Source organism: Tachypleus tridentatus, chromosome 6 (genome assembly GCF_004210375.1).
Source record: "Tachypleus tridentatus isolate NWPU-2018 chromosome 6, ASM421037v1, whole genome shotgun sequence".
Classification (NCBI taxonomy): domain Eukaryota; kingdom Metazoa; phylum Arthropoda; class Merostomata; order Xiphosura; family Limulidae; genus Tachypleus; species Tachypleus tridentatus.
The window spans coordinates 20,522,932-20,544,155 of record NC_134830.1 but is presented as its reverse complement, the minus strand read 5'-3'; the positions used below and the strand labels follow the sequence as shown (position 1 = coordinate 20,544,155).

Below are 21,224 nucleotides of genomic sequence, written 5' to 3'. Positions count from 1 at the left end.
ACTGAAAGAGTATTTTTGATATTCATTTAGGAAGTTCTAGAAATTATGTAAGTGAAATAAAAAACTATTATGCTTAACAAGAAAATTTTCTTGCACTTAGGGCAGTCAGTCAGTTTGAAACAGACTAACAGAAGCTCAGAATTATCTTCAGAAGAATTGCTTTGATAAAAATCCTAATATTTTCTGTACACTCAAATTATAGAATTTAGAGTAAACATCAATTTTTCCAACATAGGCTCTGTTCTGAGTCAACTTTATGAATGTAGGGTTAATTTGTTCTGTTCTTGATTTTATAATATGATTTTTTATCTTTATATACATTTACAAAAACATTTAAAATCTTTTGGTGACAAATTAAGCACAAATATACATTAGATCTTAATTTTACAAAAGAATCTTACATTATCAGCAGTTACTGACTCATGAACAGTTTGCAGTGGTGCTTTTATCACAGCTGCCATCTTCAAGTATAAAGAATAAAATTCTAGATAAGATCCTTCATCAGCACTATGATGCTGTTTGTAGATTTTTGTAAACTGCAATCAATCAATCATTACAAGATGTAGTTTTTAAAAAATCTGAAATAAAAAGAAAACTTTCAGCAAGATTCACTTCACAGATTATTAATTAACAAGTTCACATTTCATTTCCAAGTTATTTGTATCCTTATATCTGTATTATTAAGTGACAATCTTACAACTTAGGTTCTCATTCATTACAAATATAATTTCATTTCTACTGTTTTTTTACAGTAACATTAAAAAAAACAATAAAAAATGAACAACTAAATTAATTATGCAATATTAACAAAATAGTGAGAAATTACAAAATATTTAATTACCAGCTTAAAAAGTAAATACAAACACTATATTAAATATATAAATACAAAAACAAGAAATAGTTTTGTAGCAGAATATCCTGAATCATATTTATATTAGAAAAACAAATAGGTTCAGCAAGTCTTGATACAAAATGATAAAACCCTGTAACCCAGAAGCTTTTGAAAGATGCATCTTTTTTCTTCAGGGGCAAACTAGGAATGTCCTTCAAGAAGAAAGGTCCACCATTCAAAAGCACTTGGCTCATACAATTTTTATCATTCTGAATCATAGTTTATACAGATATACCTACAGATGTTTTTAGAAACAAAATATTATAAAATGACAAGGTGCAATGCATAGCATGATTACAACTACCTTTCTTAATGTTATTAATCATTAGTTTTTATGATACTAGATTAATTTATTTTCCTAACATAGAAATTCTTACAAATTATTAAAAAACTAGTACAACTTAACAATCATAGAATCATTTACATTCTATTACAAAATAGTGTAAATGACTACAACAAACTAGTTAGCAATTTCACAGGAACTTCCAGACACCAGATATAGGCCACTACATAATGACAAGTTTGTAAATTATACACACAAAAAATATGCTTGATGTTTCTTCTTTCAAAGAATGGTTTTATCACAAACATGTTCAATGTGTCTAACCTTATCTAAAAAAGTATTCGAAAACTTGCATCATTTATTATTTCTTGCAAGTATGTTGATGATTCCAATTCATTGCAAACAACTTTTGCAAGCTTAATATTTAAAGACAGTTTATTTAAAAATTTACTTTGCTACAATACCAAAGCACATAAGACACACAAAATATCAACACTGCCTGAAGAATCTTTAAGAATAAATTTGTTCTTTTATATTCTTTAGAAACATTACAATTTAGTACATTATTTCCTCAGCACTACACTTTAAATTTTTAGATTAACAAGAATTATTGGTTTGGTTTGTTTTGAATTTCATACAAAGCTACTCAAGAGCTATCTGCACTAGCCATCCCTAATTTAGCAGTGAGGGAAGGCTGCAAGTCATCACCACCGACCACCAACTCTTGGGCTACTCTTTTACCAACGAATAGTGGGAGTAACAGTCACAATATAATACTCCCACAGCTGAAAGAGCAAGCATGTTTGGTGTGACAGGGATTCAAACCCATGACCCTCAGATTAAGAGTCGAGTGCCTTAACCATCTGGCCATGCCAGGCCAACAAGAATGAAATTAACACAATCTCCAAGTATGGCCAAAAAACATAACCATGATTTTTTTCAGAAACTAAACTCAACCAAACTAATGTATAAACTATGAATATATTGTACACAATTAATCAACTATTTACTATTGTCCACTGTAATTTCATGATGCTTTATATTACACAAAACCCTCATTTTGAAGCAAAGTAGTTTGCTACAAAGTCACTACATTACAAAATTAGCACAACCACCATCAGACCCTAGCCTTATTAATATTATTAATATACGTAAGCAAATTTTATCAACTTGAGCATAAATAGTAAAGTTTGCTAATCACATTACACTCTTGGTTTTTCCTAGTTATACTAAGGATGTTAAGGTATTGCAGAATGACTTGGATTAACTGGAAAGTTGAGAAAATGTTTGAATAAATGACTTAATCACAATAAGTGCAATTTAATGTATTTAACACATAATTAATATCACACTTTGAATACAGATGTAAACTAACTCATCATTACCTTGATGGGATTAAAGAATTTTGACATACTAAAAGGATACCGATAAGTTGCTCAAAGTGATCAAAGCAGTACTCTGTTACTAGTGTTGTAAACTAACAAAGATTTAGTGTATGCAAGTGTTTATATACACATATACTGATAGTGTTACATAGTGGTTACAAGTTCTGTCAAATGGACCAAGTCCACATACACTGTTATGGAAGGGAAAAGAACGGTTAATGTAAACTCTAATGCACAAAACGTTTGATATTCATTTATGAGGTTCTAGTTGTTATACAAATGAAATTTAAAAACTGTAAAATAAAAAGAAAATTTACCTTAACATGACAATCACTTGCACCCAGGCTAAACAGCAAATGTCCCTAACCCCACAAGTGCAGATATATTTTTTGTTAAATATGCAATTAACAAATTTGACTGTTTTCATGTACAAAAAAAAAATGAGTCTGTAGTAAACTTGCCAATTTTTTGTGAAAAATACACTTTCTCTACTAGAAGTTACAACAGGTATAGTTTTGTGCAAGTAAGAAACCAAGTTGGTGCACAAAAGATATGTGATAGCATTAAAGAAAATCAGAAAAAATTTAAGAAATTAAAATTGACTGGTACGATGCATGAGTGAGAAGATTACATATCAAGTTTGTCTATCAAAAAGGAAACTGGATATCAAAACGTAAGCAGGAAAAAAGGTCGGCAGAAAATGTAAACATTAACAGTAAGGATTTTTTATATACATTAACGATAAAATATTATGATGATGGTAGGACCATTGTGAGATAGTACAGGAAAGGTTGAATACGGTGACTGAGGTGCCTATGTTATTAAATTCTGCTTTTTCTTCAGTTTTTCCAAATTATAATTTCAAGTAGTATTCCTCATCTTTAACAGTTAATAGGTAGAAAGAGGTTGTCTTGAAAAAAGATGATATTGGAAAAAAATTGAAAAGTTTAAAGAATGATAAAACTCCTCAGGCCAGATATTATTTCCCCAAGGATGTTGAAGAAGATTAAGGATTGGATAATGTCACTCCTCATTTCAAGGGAGGTAATCAAAATTGTCCCAGTAATTAGTCCCATTAGTCTTACATCAGTTGTGGGAAAAGTTTTTGAAAATCAGACAAAAGATGCTTTGCAAAATCATTTCATAAAGCTTAGAATTTTTTGGATAGTTCACATGGTTTCACTAAGGGAAAATCTTGCCTTACAAATGTTTTCATATTCTTTGAAAAGGTTACTATTTATATAGATGAGGATAAAGGTGTAGTTTTGGTGTATATGGATTTTGACAGTGCAACTGACAAGGTACCATATGAAAGGCTTGTAAAAACTTATCTCTATAGGTATGGAGGATAAGCTAGATAATTGGATAGAAGGATAAAAATGTGGCTGACTGGAAGAAAGTAGAAGATAATTATAAATGGAGTTCAGTCAAACTACATTAACATCACAAGCAGGTACCACAAGGCTCAGTCTTAGGACTTTTGATCTTTGTGACTTACACCAATGACAGATGAAGGAATGGCTGTTTGTATGTTTAATTGGTTTGGTGTTTTATTGCACAAAGCAACTAGGCTATCTGCACCAAACATCTGGTAAAAGGTTAAAATTAAAGTAAAATTAGTAAATTTCATAAAAGGATGTTAAGGTAAAACATGACAAAGTTTAATTTTTGAATTAAAAACATAAATAGCATTAAATCCAATGTTTACATCTAGCCTACAGCAGTAAGAGAAAAACTACAGTAATACAAGTTGTAACGAACTTTCTGTAGCATAACTGTAATTATCATAACTTGCCAGGAAGACTAACATGTAAGTACAAAAACCACCGTGAGTCACTTGAAGTTGACCTTTCCAGTCCTGGTTCTGAATTATTTGACATTATGGCCCTTCTCAAAAAGTAAAGTAATAAAAGTTTTAAAATACTTGTAGCAAAATTTTAATTATAACTCACAGGATGACTAATGTGTAATTCAAACAGCAGTGTCAGTCACCTGAAGTTGGCCTTTCCAGTCCTGGTTTTGTGTTATTTGACATTACAGCCATTTTCTCATTTCAAATTGAACTAAATGTACCTTAAAAGGGAATCACATTTAAATAAGGTTTAATTAAAAGACTTAAACAGCATCAAAAAGATGAATGGCCTTAAAAACTAAGAACATTTCTCAGGTGGACAGTGTCACAATAAACTTCATTTTACCATCTTGCTGTCATTATGACTCTCAATGATGGTACCATTTTAAACATGTTCTGTCCTAAGGTTTATCTGTAATGTTAGACAGTGTTATTGACGATGGTGATACTGTCCACCTTAGAAATGTTCTTAGTTTTTTAAAGGCCCAGATAAAAGAAAACAATGAGTAAACTGTGACCAATGCGTAATCTAGTTAGAACAACTTCCTCTTTCCGATCCTAATCGAAGCAAGATGGCCAAAGTCCAACAGAAAATTTTATTTGGGGAAGCTTGTTTTCACATTGCTCATTCCAAGTCAACTGGCAACTGGTACAGAGATGAGCTTTGAATATAGGACCATAACCCATGTATCGAACAGGCACAGCAGTGATAGTGCCAGAGCAGACAGATTTAGCTGCGGTGTCGGTGAGCTCATTTCTGCAAGTACCATCACGGCCAGGTATCCAGAAAAACTGTATAGAAGTAAATGTTAAATAAAAATAGGCCAGTCGGTTTTGAATATTGGCAAGAACTAGCGTGAAGCAATTCCAGGGCCAGTAGAGAACTAAGCAAGTCAGTATAAACAGTGCAGTTTGGACCCCAGCATCACCAAGCATGTTAAGGCATTTGACTTGTAATCCAAGGGTGGCGGTTCGAATCCCAGTCACACCAAACATACCCACCCTTTTAACCGTGGGGGCATTATAATGTGACGGTCAATCCCACTATTTGTTGGTAAAAGAGTAGCCCAAGAGTTGGCAGTGAATGGTGATGACTAACTGCCTTCCTTCTAATCTCACACTGCTAAATTAGGAACAACTAGTGCAGATAGCCCTTGAGTAGCTTTGTGCAAAAATTAAAAAAAAAAAAAAAAACAGTGCAGTTTGAGTACTGCTTAGCTTCTATATGATCCAGGCAAGAGAAATGGCATATAGTTCAGCAGTGAACATAGAAGCTGTAGAGGGGATTCTGCACATTACCACTGAACCACAATACACCATGGCAGAGCCCACACAGTCACCTGATCTCAAGCCATCTGTATAAATAGGAATGGAAAGATGGTTCATAAAATGTTCAGTAAATAACAGACCATATTTCCAATTGGGAGTGTCTGCTTTTCCAAGATGCCTTAAAGATAGGTTACATTTGGGGAATATAAGAAGCCATGGTGGGATGGGCTAACCAGCAGATACAGCAATGTTATCCAAGGACAGACCCAATTCATCTAACTGTGCCTGGATACGATGGCCAAAAGAAGCAATGGCAAACTGTCTGGTCTGCAAAAGTATGGGTCACCAAGGAAGGAAAATGCAAACCCAGAGGGGATACTTTTGTAAGGAACAAAGTTTCATAGCATATAGTAAAGAAAGCTGCAAATGGCAGAAGTGTAAAGAAAGTTCATGAGACTATGTACAAGCTCTGAACTGGGGAAGTGCAGAAAGCCCCAGTGCAGAGCCAAAGTCCTTGATGATGAATGGGGTACAGCATCTTTAAGGCCAAGGTCCTGGCAGAGCCATATACCAGTGATCCATAGTCGAGTTTTGATCAAATAAGAGCATGCTATATCTTTAGCACAGAATATCAATCCGCTACCAAAGTGGTGGAAGAGAGGACATAAACGATGTTCAGTGCTCTTGTACATTTGACCTGTAGCTGCTAATGGTCAAAAATAAGTCCCAAGAACTTTGTCTCAGGGACCACAAGCAGCACAACTTCATCAATATGGAATTCAGGATCAGGGTAAATACCCTGTTGGTGGAAAAAGTGCATGCAAATGGTTTAGAGAGAGAAAAGTTAAAGCCATTTGCTGTGGTCCACTTCAGTAAATGATTGAGGGCAGTCTGTACCTGCCAATATACCTTACGTTCGACGACTGACATGAGATGTAAAAAATCATCGACATATAACCCGTTTGCAACAGTAAGAGGGAGTTGTTCAGTGATGGCATTAACCTTTATACTGAAAAATGTGACACTCAAAACACAGCCCTGAAGGAATCCAAATTTCTACAGTAAAGAAGGGGAAAGTGTCAAACCCATACAGACTTGGAATCGCCTCTCCATTAAAAAAATTTAATAAAAATGGGCAAATAGCCACATAACCCACATGTATGGAGGTCTCGCAAAATGACATACCTCCATGTTGTATAATAAGCCTTCTCAATGTCAAAGAATATTGAGATAAGATGTTGTTGTTTGAGAAAGGCTTCTCTGATTGATGTTTCAAGTCGAATCACATGGTCCACAATGGAGCGCTGTGGTCAGAACACACACTAGGTGTTCACCGAACAAGACAAGCATTAATCATCCTCTCTAAGGTCTCACAGAGACAGCTCATCAAAGCAATTGAGCAGTAGTTAGAAGGAATCTTGGAATCCTTCCCAGGCTTAGAAAAAGGTAGGACAAGAGCCTAGTGCCAGGCATCAGGAAAAACATTCTCCTGCCAGATCCAGTTAAAAAAGCAGAAGAATAACAAGAGAAGCACGAGATAGATGGCACAACATTTCATAGTGTACATCACCACGTCCAACCAATGTACTGTTAGACCAATGAAGGGCCAGTTTTAGTTCCACCAGTGTAAAGGAACAATTAAAGTCAGAGAGACAATCAGATCAAAAGGAAAGAGGTGATCATTTTGCCCAAGTCTTGATGGCTAAGAAGGTGGAGGAAGAAGCAGAAGTGCTAGATACCCAGAAAAAGCTTTCACTTAGAGTATCAGCTACTTCCTAGCCATTAGGGAGCAAGATCAAGAAGGGGACAGTATTATATTGCCCACTTAATTTTCATTGTCCCATATGACCTTGAAACTGGTGGCAAAAGATATTCTGGTTGCAAACTTAATCCAAAATTCCTTCTGGCTTTGACGTCTTACCCACCGAGCACGTGAATGGGCCCACTGTAAAACGATGTGATTCGAGAGTGTGGAAATATATATGGAAAGTATCCCAGACCTGTTTTTGAGCCTTCTGTGCCATGTGGCAGGCAGGATTCCACCATGGGCAAGGATACAGTGGAAAACGTGTTGAGGTTTTAGGAATACACTGAGCAGCTGCTTATATAATACAGTCAGTTACTGCTGCCACACAGTCGTCTATTGATGACTTACAGACAATGACAGGATCAAGTTCTGCAAGAGCAGTTAAAGAGGGCCAGTTTGCTTATTCCAGCTTCTACCAAGACACATGGGTTGAGTGGCACTGACCATGGCTAGTCTCTCTCAATATTTTTGGATAATTGGATTATTGTCAACCCTCCATGAAAAATGGGAGAAGAGTGAAGAGAATCAAACTGAGAGATCAATAGCAGTAAAGGACTGACCAGGTGTGTGAAAACAAGTATAAGAACCAGTACTGAAAAGAGAAAGGTTGTGATTTGAGAGCATACGCTCTATGAAGTGACCCCTCCTACCAATATCAGCACTTCCCCAGAGGGAATGATGCCTATTAAAGTCCCCCAGGATTAACAAGGGAGATGGAAACTGTTCAATGAAAGCATCAAGGTCTAATTGATCATATGTCTCTCCAGGCAGCAGGTAGAGAGAAAAAACAGTGATGGTACAACCCAAGGAAACACGGATGGCTATGGCCTCCAAGGGTGTGTCGAGTGGCAAAGACAGAGTGAGCACATGCTGATCAACCAACAGTGCCACCCCTCTATGCACTCAAACATCAAACAGCCTGTCATCTCTGTATAAATAAAAGTGCCAAAAGGAGACTGTATTAGCAAGTTTCAGAAATGTTTCCTGTAAAGAAACACATACAGGATGGTAGGAAGCAATCAGTTTTTTGATGTCATCCAGATTAGAACGTAAACCTAGACAATTCCATTGTATCAGGGTGGCCATTTTTATTTATGTGTAGGTGAACTGGATGGAGAACCCTTCTGTTCATGGCCACGTCTTTTTTCTTTATTGTCTTTATTCAAGGGAGGTGTATTGACCTCCATGGATCCTCCCATGGTCAATTGGGCAGGACTTTGCTGTTGGAAGAGGATTCCAGTGACTGAGGACATGAACAAATAATCATTTTGCATCTTGTACTCAAGAAGATGTATCCAAGGAAATGCCTATACCCAGAACCAAAGGAAATGGATCTTGGGATTTGCTGAAATGTACGTTAAGGATAGAGATGGGTGTTGAAATTGATTCATCAACCTTTTTAACCAGGAAGGTCAAAAGATTTTTCATCTGTTTTGAGAACAATTCTTTTGGAGGAACAGAGAGATCTGTCTGCCTCCCACTGTAGTAGTAAAACAAAGTGCACTAGTATACGTCCGAGATGAAGTGGTGGACATCAACTTTTGAGCCTCAGGATAAGTAATATTATGAATTAATTTTAAATGCTGCACCTCTTTTTCTTCCAACCTTTTTCCAACCTAAGTTTTTATTTGTAGGATTCACAATAAAAAAATGAATATTTCAGAGCCTACTGGCTTCACCCACCTTTGAGCTCTACAAGGGAATGCATTACAATGCCAAACAAGGTCACTGCAACAATACCAGTGTTTCGTGAGCACTATACCCAAACACCAGCATCAGATACAATGTCCACAACACCCTTTGAGAACATCCAACACTGGTACTTGGTTGACCCTAGCCCAAGTGGTCCAACCGATTGACCCTAGGGGGCCACCCCAAGGCTGTTCGTCTACAGAAATTCAAGGCCAAAGTGGTGTTAGGGTTGGACCCCTCAACCACCAAGATCCTCTCCTCCCCTTCACGGGTCACCACACACAACAAACATGTGGGTGGATGTTTAGATCCCAGAGGAGGTAAACTGAAAAAACAGAACCTTCCCTGGGAGGCCCCCTCACCACGTACAGGAATCCACACTGAGGGAGAAGGAATGACAATAAAATTCTTAAATGCTGATGATATTAAGGTTTGAATGTTACCAGCTATGAAAGAGACGTCTCGATTGACAAAGGAATTTAGATCATTTGGTGAGTTGAGTTAATAAATGGGAGATGGGTTTTAATTATTATAGGTGTGGGCTATCACAATTTGAATTATAAGTATAATTTAGATGAGAATAACCTTAACAATGTAAAAAGAAATGGACCTTAGTGTTATGGCTGAATCTGTCTCTTAAGCCATCAAAGCAATGTGCTGTTGACAGTGGTATGGCAAATAGGATTTTAGGTTGTATCTGCAAAAAATTTGAATACAAGTCTGAAGAGGTTATAATTCCATTGTATAGGTCACTTGTTGGGCCACATTTGGATCATTATATTTAGTCTTACCTTAAGAATGGCATTGAATTACTGGAAAAAATTCAGAGAAGTGTTACTGGAATGGTGCCTGGGATGGAGGAGTTGCCATGTGAGAAGAGGCTGAAGTCTCTCAAATTTTTCTCTTGAGAAAAGAAGAGTTAAGGAAGATGTGATTAAGGTTGTAAAGGGAACTGAGCCCTTTAGAGTAACTGACTATTCTTCTTCAGGAAAATAAAGAGTAATGACCAGTAAGTACATTGTAATATATAGGTGCAGAAGTTGATGTCACACAAGCCAGACTTTTCAGATGAGTTAAACCTGTAGACCACCAAATCATAACTAGAGACACTGGTGTTAGATTTAGCTTGTACAAAAGAAATGTATACTTTACACGAAAGAAATGAGTGGTAATAGTTAAAAAAAAACGAAAAATATGAAACCAAAGGAGATGGTTGTTGTTGTTTGGAATTAAGCACAAAGCTACACAATGGGCTATCTGTGCTCTGCCCACCATGGGTATCGAAACCCGGATTTTAGCATTATAAGTCCGCAGACACACCGCTGAGCCACTGGGGGGCACCAAAGGAGATGGATATGAGAGAAAATGCCAATGTAATACAACATACAGGAAATAATACTGATAGAGAAAAATAAAAACATGAATAAAAATATCAATAATACTTATTCTAAAAAATAAATTTACTTACAACTTTGTTTCAGAGATGCAGAAATGTCAACAATCATGGGATTAAGATTAATTCCATTCACCATTACAGTATCTAACAGTACCATCCATTAAAATCCTTTAATTTTCCTAATTGTGTTTTATGTAAAATTGGTCTTTCTACTTGTCCTCAAGACAATTCTGTGTTTTGTGCATGCTCATCAATCCTTGAACTAAGACAACAAAGTGTAGAACCCACACAGCCATAGTTATGCCTCAGACATAAATTTATAGATAGCATAAAAGTACTGTATTTTTGTAACACAATTTTAAATTCCAAGAAATTACTTAAATGAAATACCAGCTTAAAGACAATTCACAGCTGAATTTGAGAATAAACCTTACACTTCAAAATTGTCCACAATTTTATCATTCTGGAAAGTTTATCAAGCAAAAAAGTTAAGGACCAAAAAAACTTATCAGTTCTCATACATAATTTAATATTTTGTATAAACTGCTAAAAATATTGATAATTCCTCATCTTGTAGCTTTTATACCACATTAGTTAATAAAAACACTTGTTTTTATCAAAATATGATTCAAAATTAGAACAAACATACATTCTGTCAAATCATGTTTAGTTTCATTTTGGATAATACATGTCCCAATAACAGTAGGCCCAATGAAATTTATTACTTTAAATTTACAGTAGTGTGTTTTTAATAACAAAGCAACATATGGTTATCTGATCCATCAAGGAGAACTGAACCCCTGATTTTAGTGTTTAGTGTTGTAAATCAATAGACTTAACGCTATTCCACCAAGGAACATTTATAAGTTTGACATATTTTAGAGTATTCTTCATATAGAGCAAACAGAAAAGTTCATTTTATATTATTTGAAGAATAAAAAATAGTGTTTCAGAGCAAAGAACCGCTTTATAATGAACAATAGCATTTGCTGTCACATTATCTGGTTGATACATTAACGGTGACTTTTTTTTTTACTGTGGGCTTGATACTATAATTTTAAGGATCGGAAACATCAATCCAAATTAGTTGATCATGTTTGTAACTTTAATTAATGTAATCAATGCTGATAATCACTCAGGTCAATTAATCAAATTAATTGTCCAACACTACCACAAGTGCATAACTCTAGCTCTTAACAACCTTAGACACAAAAATTAAGTTACTGGTAGCCAAATTAAGCATTCTTCCAACAAGTTAATGTCATTTCTCTAGAAAAAGCCCAAAGTGATTCAGTATTCTTAACAGGGCCTCAAGTCTTATACAAGATTATATAAACTTGCTTACATGTTCTCTGATCTCAGAATTCTGTTAGCTTAACATGTGATTCTTAATAACTACAAATGATTTTTTTTCTACACCTCCACATGACAGGTAAGTCTCTTCCAAACTTTAAATTCACATGTAAGAGTTCTGAAACTCATTTTACAAATTATGGCCAGTCACTAAGGCTATCCAGGTTCCTCTGAATAAAACACTATTTGTAGTATCATACCTTCCTTTTTACTATCAGCAACAAATTTAGAAACATTAAAGTTAAATGAAACTATCAAAATGGTTGTTTGAACAACAAAAAATTCAACTGAAACCTCCAGGATCCCACACATCAAATTTCTGAAAATGTTCAATTTTTCACCATCTATTCCAAACAAACATGTAGAGTGTTTTCTCAGAAATTTTACATTCCTCCCAAAACTTTTCCTTGCACATTATGCAAAATTCCACACTTTAAATGTGCACACATGCACATAAGGTATACTAATATATCAACTTTGCCTCATAATCCTAGTTAACACCATTTTAGCTAGGAATCTAATTATAAAGTGTAATAAAGCATCCTTTGAAATAAGTAAAAACGTCATTTTTGATTACAATTGAACAGTAGATAATATGATATTGCCTTTTTTATAAATGAATACTTAATTTAATCTATCATCAAATAAAAGGAATTAAAAAATTATTGCTAGATAAAATAATAAAATAACACAATCACTGATCAGAATTATGTTAAATATACCATTAACTAGCATAGATAAGCAACATGAGAATGTATGTAGATTCTAAGAAAAAAGGAACACAGTATTTTCTATCCTTTGATAACCATTAAACATTCTCTAATTTTAAACTGAAAGTTCATGGCTACCCCATTATTTAGTGTCAGTTTTCTAGATACCTTTTTATAAGAACAATGAAAACAAATTACAATTTCAGTGAAATGCAGAAGTTAAATTAACAGACCAGTAATGCTACTTCTCAAGTCCTAACTCAAGCCTTGTTTGAAAATGTCGATCACATCTCTAGCATTCTCCTATTCATCATCAATGTGTTGCATCAAGATAATTCTTTTATAGTGAATGACAATAGTACTTATAATGCTATAACCTTGTACCTGATAAAAGTGCACTTTGTTACAAAATATACTCTGAAAGGTATTACTTAACTTTTAAATAATATATTTTATTTCATCTTTTAATTTATGCTTCAAATTTTATAAAACAGTATGTATTAAACAATCATCTAAATTTATTTTATTAACTAAAATGTATTAAAATAAAAAAATTCAACTATTATAAATATGATATACTATTTGAAATAAATGTTATTCTGATCACCACAAATGCTTATTACAAGTCACAATCATACTTTCAATAACACATAAATGATACTGATTTGCATACAAGTTTCTTAAGTACAATACAAGTCTCTATATTTCAATTATTATTTCACAATACAGTACTAAACGTACTGTAAAATCAGCTGTAAAGAGCATTACAGAGGCAACAGTAAAAATAAAATAATAAACATAAAAAACACAAGGTATGAGAAAGTTTTCAAGATAGGAACAACATACAGCAATGGATTCAAGTGCATTTGTTTTGTAGCTGAGCATAAAACTACACAATGGGATATCTGTGTTGTGCCCACCACACATATTTGAATTTTAAGTGCAGTTTTAAGCATCATAAGTCTTACAACTTCTCTAAATCACTGGGGAGCTCTAGATTCAAGAAATGACTTACTGATTATAATGTGGTCCTTCAAATGGTACATTCTGCTAAATTTACTTTAGTGTTTTTGTCACTAACTCAGTTGTAATTTTAAAAATTTATCAATAGTTCAGAAGCTTCAGTGCTTCTTTGCCTACTTATGGCAGGTTTTAAAAATCAGAATGTATTTAAAACATGATATCAGCATTTTAAGTAAAAAAAATTAAGGCTTCTCCACAAAATGATAAAAAAAATGTAATATACATTGTTTTCATAAATATTTTGAAACGTTACACTGTACACGAATGTAAGCATTGTGAGAATCACTGTGAAACAATTTCACATACTTTGACCTTTAAAATGCAAATATTTTCTTCAACATACTCTAAAACACAAAATATTATTCAAATTGAAATTTTTATGCTTATATCCATTTTGATTGATTCAAATCTTATTAATATATAAAATAGGTATTTCAAATACCCAAAACAATTTCACAAGCAAACAATCAATGAACTAAAAAAAAGGAAAAAAATAACAAATTTAACTCTGAATGAAGCTTAACCTTATTTCATAAAATTGTGATTAAAGTTTACAAACAGTTTTACTTGTAACTGTATTATTCTGTTGATCAACATAAACTCATCTTCCTTGTTAATGTTACCGAATAATAAAATTGTCACTAAGTAATTTGTTCAAATAAAAGTTTTTTTCCACTTAGAAAGCTTAATGTTTTCAATTTCAGTTTTACTGGTGGCCTTGCCAAATCTGTTAATACCCCATGACTCTAAAACATATCATATAACTACGTCAACAAATCATCAAATTACACATAATAGTAACAGGCCTCTAACTTCTAGCACTTATGTGCTCAAATTTAAAAACAAACTTATTAAAATATAGCACTGAGTTTCTCAGCGCATGAAATCATTACATTTCAGTTAAAGACATGAAAATTAATTTTGCTTTTGTTAACTGCAATAACATGAAGTATTGTGCGTTAATGAATATCATAACGTCGTTATGGACAAAGGAAATTCATAACGTTAAAAAAAAACGTAATCTGAGTAAAGATTAAGCTTGCTAGATCTAATAGCACTAATAGTTTATTTGACAAAAGAAATTGGATAATTTAAAATTTAAATGCAATCCATTCGAAATTAAAATTAAAAAATAACAATTAACATTAAGTTACAACTTATAATTTATAATATCGTGGTAGGAATTATTATTAAAGTTAAATACAACCGCTACTTTGGACGAAGACAGCCCACTGCTCAGCTTTGTGCTAAAAACACATAAAAATAAACGACTTTTATTTGTGATAAAGGAAAATAGTCATAATCGCCTACTTAAGATGCTTAGGCTTACCTGCAAATGGAGAAATGGTATTCCTAAGAAATGACACCAACACTGACAGCTGAACTAGTCGGCTCTAAGATTAGTTTGTATCTTTTTTACTAATAAAACTTCTCGCTAAAACTTAAGTGTAACACTACTTACATGTTAATTTTGTTTATTATTTTATATTTGACATTTGTGCAAATTATATAATAATATTCAACTTCTTACAGTAAATTGTAAGTTGAAGCCAGCTTTTAAATCTCAATTATAACTATTACTCGAATAATCACACCTTCCTTCCATGTAATGATAAAACTGAGTATCATAAAAAAACCACACACAAGAGCAAGAAAACCTGCGCAGAAAATTAATAAGCGTTTAGCGTAGCCAATCACTATGTTATTTAACATAATGACGTCATTAAAGAAGCTGAACTTGCCATACTTTTTAATCTTTTTGTTGTCTTGTTTTTGTCAGAAAATCAAGCAAAGCGAGCCATCTTTAATTCTGAGCTGAGAGATTGAAGGACAAGTGGCCCACGGCCCAAAGTGCAGAGCGTGATGTTTTTTAGGAGTGAATGAACCAAAACACAAACAAAGGGCCTTCAAATCGTAGCCCGCACTGCTAACTTTAACTGGGCATAAGGTCATTTCCAGCCCCTATAGCTGTTAAATGTACGAAGCAGTACTCAGGTAGCAGTTGTGATGATTCAGAACATCATCGTAGTTCCCAGTCATTTTGTTAAGAAAACACGTAAGTTCAAAAGAGGCAATGAAAGACAAACGAGTTCCTATATCTATGGGGTTTTGAATGCGTTTTATTTCACCATATAGTAACCTAAGTTACATCAGGTATGTGAATAATGTAATGACATTTAGTGGTTGTACATATATGTTAAATATTTCTTTTTGTCGCCAGAAGTGCATTAAGTCTCTATATCACATATTGTCATTTCAATTTCACCAGAGGTGAAAAAGAAGAAGAAAAAGGAAAATTTTCAAATGTATATAAAAACAAATTCCCTATAAGGAAAAATCTACCATTTGAAAACGTTCGGGTTGTACGTTTTCTTATTTTTGTTTTCCTTCAGAGTTTTGAGGATATTCATAATACCTTTTTGTTTATCATACACTTTAATGTAAAAAGTGTTAATTATCATTACACAAATTTAACGACATTAAAATCTTCACCATGTTGAGTTAAGCATACTTAATATTTAGTTATCGAAGAGATATACCTTATAAGTAGTACTTAAAGGCATTTTCAACCAGACTCTAAGCGCTAAACAAGAATAACCAGATGTATGTTTGTAAAAACGGAATAACAAGTAACATTTGGTGGCGATTAAAGGATCAGATGGACTTAGGGCTTTTTTTTTTTTTTTTTTTTTACTGGGTCTATTAAGATCGCGACTAAAGACAAAGGCAAGAATCAAAAACTCATAACCGGCCTTTTTCTTTAACCTAGGCCTACAGCCCCAGTAGCTCCCTTTTTAATACGACCTTGCACGGCAGTATTGTAAGGAACAAAGTTTGCGAATACCCAATATAAAGTAACGTACTTATAAGGTTGTGGCAAGCAGCCTTGAAACAGGTAATAGCTATGGACTTGGTTGGTAGCATAGCCTTATACAAGCAACTCTAAAAATACTGGAGAGCTGAATGCTAAAAGCTGTTTAATGTGCAAGAGTTCCTTCCACATTGACACAAATTTACCTCATATACTTAAACTTTTAAAGCTGCAACCACTGTTGTTATGGTGTAAACGCCTTTTCAAAACTGAAGAAGCATGATTATAATCAATTACTAGCAGAGACCCACAAAGCGTTTGTGGTCAAGTCAGTATCTTTATGCATCATTATTTGAAATACAGGAAATCTGAAATAATACAAAATCAAAGTCTAATCGCAGACACTGAAATCTATCTCTTGTTGTCATAGGCCTAGCATTGGTTAAATCTTTATTAACAACGGTCTATATCGATAAAGGGATAAATTAACATTGTAACATATATACGTTTTTTGCTTTAGTTTAGTTAGAGCTACACTTTACCGTATTTAATATTAGTATTATATTTCATATTTTCCTTGAAGCACAAAGCTGCACAATGGGTTCGCCGTGCTCTTCCCACTAAGGGCATTGAAAACCGGTTTCTTGAATTGCCTTTTGTTTTGAATTTCACGCTAAGCTAGCTACACCAGGGCTTTTTTCTGCGCTAGCCGTCCATAATTTTGCAGTATAATACTAGAGGGAAAACAGTTAGTCATCCACCCACCGCCAACTCTTGAACTACTCTTTTACCAACGAATAGTGGGATTGACCGTCACATTATAATCCCCCCACGGCTGAAAGGGTAAGCATGTTTGGATTTGAACCCGCGACCCTCAGATTATGAGTCGAGTTCCTTATCCATCTGGCCATGCGGGGCCTGCTAGAAATGTAAGTCCGTAGACATATCACTGTGTCACAAAAAAGCTTAACAGTGCAGTATATAAACTTAAGTAGTTCTTAACGTTAAGCATTTTTAAGAACTTTGAGAAGCTTTTAATATGATATTGAACAAAATGTCTACTGAAAATATTTATATCTGTTCTTTTTGTGTCTACGTCTATTGAAAAAAGTGCGCACGTATGCGTATTTGAAGAGTAAGGGAAGCACGCATACACATTTAGATAGTAGAGTACGCAGGCATTTTCAAGATATTCGTAGACCTAATATTATAAAAACACATGGTAGTGTGTTGTGAGGTAAAAACCAAAAACTGGGGACGCGCGACACGCTGTGTTATTTACAAGGAACCAGCGAATTGCGATTTTCAGTTATCTGTAACTTAGTTCTACATCCATGTATTTTACTGTTTGTTTGAATTTTGCGTAAAGCTACACGAGGGCTATATGCACTAGCCGTCCCTAATTTAGTAGTGTAAGACTAGAGGGAAGGCAGCTAGTCATCACCACCCATCGCATATCTTGGGCTACTCTTTTACCAACGAAGAATGGGATTGATCGTCACATTATAACGCCCCCATGATTAAGAGGGCGAGCATGTTTGGTGTGACGAGAATTCGAACCCGCAACCCTCAGATTACGAGTCGAATGTCTTAACCACCTGGTCACGCCAGCCCATATAGGTCTGTACAAAAGTTCGCGCAAACAAAACGCAACGTTTAGCTGTTACAGTAAAAAAAAAAGAAAAAAAGTGATTTTTGAAGGACAATCTAAGATCTGCAGGAGACATAGTATACATAATCTCAACTTAAAAAATCAACTGTTACCTGTTTCATTGGTTCTCAGTTGGTTAGGGTGTCCACATTATCTAGGCCACAACAGCAAAGAACATATACATCTTTTTCCACAGCCTAAATCATACTGTTTCTTCAACGGGATAGTTTCCATATCCATTACTAGCTAAACTGTTTACATTCTGTTCCGTATGTATGTTATTAACTACAAAGTTAGCATTTCCCAAACTCTGTTCTTTGGAACTTCGGTGTTTTATACGATATATCCAGAAGCTCTGTGAGAAAATGTAGACATGTATAGGATAATTGTTTGTTTAGAATTTCGCGCAAAGCTACACGAGGGCTATCTGCGCTAGCCTTCCTTAATTTTGCAGTGTAAGACAAGAGGGAAGGCAGCTAGTCATCACCACCCACTGCCAACTGTTGGGCTACTCTTTCACCACTGAATAGTGGGATTGACCATCACATTATAGCGCCCACACAACTGAAAGGGCGAGCATGTTTGGTGTGACGGGGATTCAATCCCGCGACACTCAGATTACGAGTCGAGTGTCTTAACCACCTAGTCATGTCTGGCCTTATATGGGGGAAGGCCGGCTATAGGTATGGCATAAAAATTCTTCAGCCTATTCGTACCACCTCAACTACCTTTGCCATAAGCTATTTCATTTACGGAAACTAACTGATAACTCACTATCATTTATACGCTGGTGATAGTCAAGTACTCTAGTTCAGGGTTTTAAGAAAACAACAAGCTGGTCTTAAGTTTGTGAATATTTCATAACATTACCCAATTACAAGTGATTTCAAGTATTGATACTGCTTAGGCATGAATCAGTGGCTAAAAGAAAGGACTCTAAAGCAACAAAAAAAAGTTCTGATATACTGACTACAAACAAGTATCAATTCAGAACAATTGAACTAGACAGCATATAATCTATCGTTTCTAAGAATAATTTTAACACTCACGCTATACTTAAATGGAAATATCTACCTCATGATCCTTGCACTGTCGATCTTGCACCTCTTAATGTGTGCAAGTGGCTGAAGGTTTCTCTGGATGATGAATTCCTTCCTATACAGATAGTTTCTTAATCTTGGAATGGCAAAAATGATGGACAAACACTCTTGTTCAGTCACAGAGTATTCCTTTTTACCCTTCAACAGCATTTTGATGATATACATTAATTACAGGATTCCATCTTGATTCTCTTGTAGAAGTGCTTCTCCAGTTTCAATGTCTGATACAGTCTGTTGAAGTCTAGTGTTCTAAATATTGGCGAATTTCCTAATATGTTCTTCAACAAGGTAAAGTATGAACAACCACAACAAATGACATTCCACATTAGCTTCATCTTTTCCATTGTTAGTTACCAACCCTGTGTCAAACAAAGTCAATCACAGTATAATTAACGTAGCACTTAGACCTGCTGCTATCACTTGCCCCAAAACTACCTGAGTTTCTTCAGGTGGTCTTCCCGTCTGGTTGTGTAGGTCAGAAAGTTGCCACATAATGCTCACATTGTTGGTTTTCTGCAACATCATTGTTATTATGTGACTGAATGTCACTGCCGATTTGACTAGTCCAAATGGCATCCTCTTGAACTGATAGCATTTGTCTGGCATTAAAAAGGCTGTTTTCTCTCTGGATACTGTTTCCATCTGGATCTGCTAGTAACCTTTACTGACATCGATCTTGGACAAGAACTTGTCCCCGGCTAGTTTCGTCATGATAGCCTCTGGGTTTCCCATAGGTTCAGAGCCGTACTTTGCCACGAGGTTCAAGTATCATACAGATACGGCCAGAGAGGGCTCATAACACTTTACGACTTAGCTTGAAGTTTATTAAATAGAGTTTCTGCTGTTATTCAACAAGGATTTAACGTTGTGTTAAAGATTTTGGTGGGGTCTATGTTTAGAAGCGTGAAATTGTTAGAATCAAGGAAGTTGTTGATTTTATGTGATAAATTTGTTTTTAAAATACAAAAGAACCCCGACATTAGGGACATCATTACAACTGCGTCCAAAATCTCTTTATATCAAAGTGAGCCATACAATGTTGGATTTCGTATTGAACTTACTAAACTTCTTAAAATTAAAGCCCTCATTTTGTTTCGTGTATGCAGGACACAAATGTCCATGAGTTACACGTTGCCATGATATGGAGCATTGTCAACAGCATGTCTCAGCGATGGATTATCTGTGTCATTTATTTTTTATTATTATTCACATGGTTTCCAAGTACCTCTCTTCAGAATTTAAAATGCTAAACATTTCACATTTATTTTATGTATTTATTTTGCTGTCAATGACTTGAGTAAAAATCTACTGAAAATAAAGCAACAAATAACCGCTTGTTTGTTTGTTTTTAAGCACAAAGTTACACAATGGGCTATTTGTGGTCTTCTCACTACGGGTATCAAAATCGACTTTCAAACACTGTAAGTCCGCATACATTCTGTAGTGCCACTGAAAGGTGGCAAAAAAATGCCTCAGTGATTAGATTATTTACGTAACACTGTAATACGATACTCTCGAGAGCAATAAAGCAAACACAGAGAAATAAGACAACTTTATCTTTGCTCTGAGAACATGATGTGGAATGTATTAGCTTATGTATTCTAAAATGTACAACGAGAATTCCCCAGAAAAATAATATTGCACTTTGAATATGTGAAAAGGTTTGTTACCGTATATGTTTCGAAGCTGATGATTCAAGTGCTCGAAACTGGTCATCCTTCTGGGTTGTTTGGAGTTTAGTGGCATACCGCACAAGTATACAAAGATAACTACCCACTTTATCGAACGCTCGTATAGACAATGATATTAAAGACACAGCTCTTTATTTGGAATATCGAGGTGCCCGTTTTTGCAAGATTTATTTTGATTATAAATAGTAGAAAAAAGAAATAAACTAAAAAAGTCTGCTCTTAATAGCAAGGTGCCCGTTAGCCAAGATTCAACTGTATAACAGTCATATAACCTTTGTTTGCTTTTGTGATAATTAAACTATCGTCTT

General features: G+C 34.7%; 2 protein-coding genes across 8 annotated transcripts in view; one reads left to right on the top strand and one right to left on the bottom strand.

Annotated features, from left to right (window-relative positions):
• The window catches only part of LOC143252064 (MAP/microtubule affinity-regulating kinase 3-like), a 76,155-nt gene extending 60,596 nt beyond the window's left edge, over positions 1 to 15,559 (bottom strand). For 2 of the 7 annotated variants that reach the window (XM_076503658.1, XM_076503662.1), the window contains exons 1-2: positions 14,993 to 15,319; positions 402 to 578 (exon numbers count right to left, since the gene is read on the bottom strand). In XM_076503658.1, coding sequence (XP_076359773.1) covers positions 402 to 461 — 60 coding nt within the window. In that variant the 5' untranslated portion in view covers positions 462 to 578; positions 14,993 to 15,319. Of the gene's footprint in view, positions 1 to 401; positions 579 to 14,992; positions 15,320 to 15,409 lie in introns of those variants that run through there. The other 5 variants (XM_076503659.1, XM_076503663.1, XM_076503661.1 and 2 more) reach the window with 5 other exon arrangements.
• A 77-nt stretch (positions 15,560 to 15,636) lies between these two features.
• Positions 15,637 to 21,224, top strand: part of Pfas (phosphoribosylformylglycinamidine synthase) — a 94,071-nt gene continuing 88,483 nt past the window's right edge. Inside the window, exon 1 of the mRNA XM_076503650.1 lies at positions 15,637 to 15,816. Coding sequence (XP_076359765.1) covers positions 15,776 to 15,816 — 41 coding nt within the window. The 5' untranslated portion in view covers positions 15,637 to 15,775. The remainder of the gene's footprint in view (positions 15,817 to 21,224) is intronic.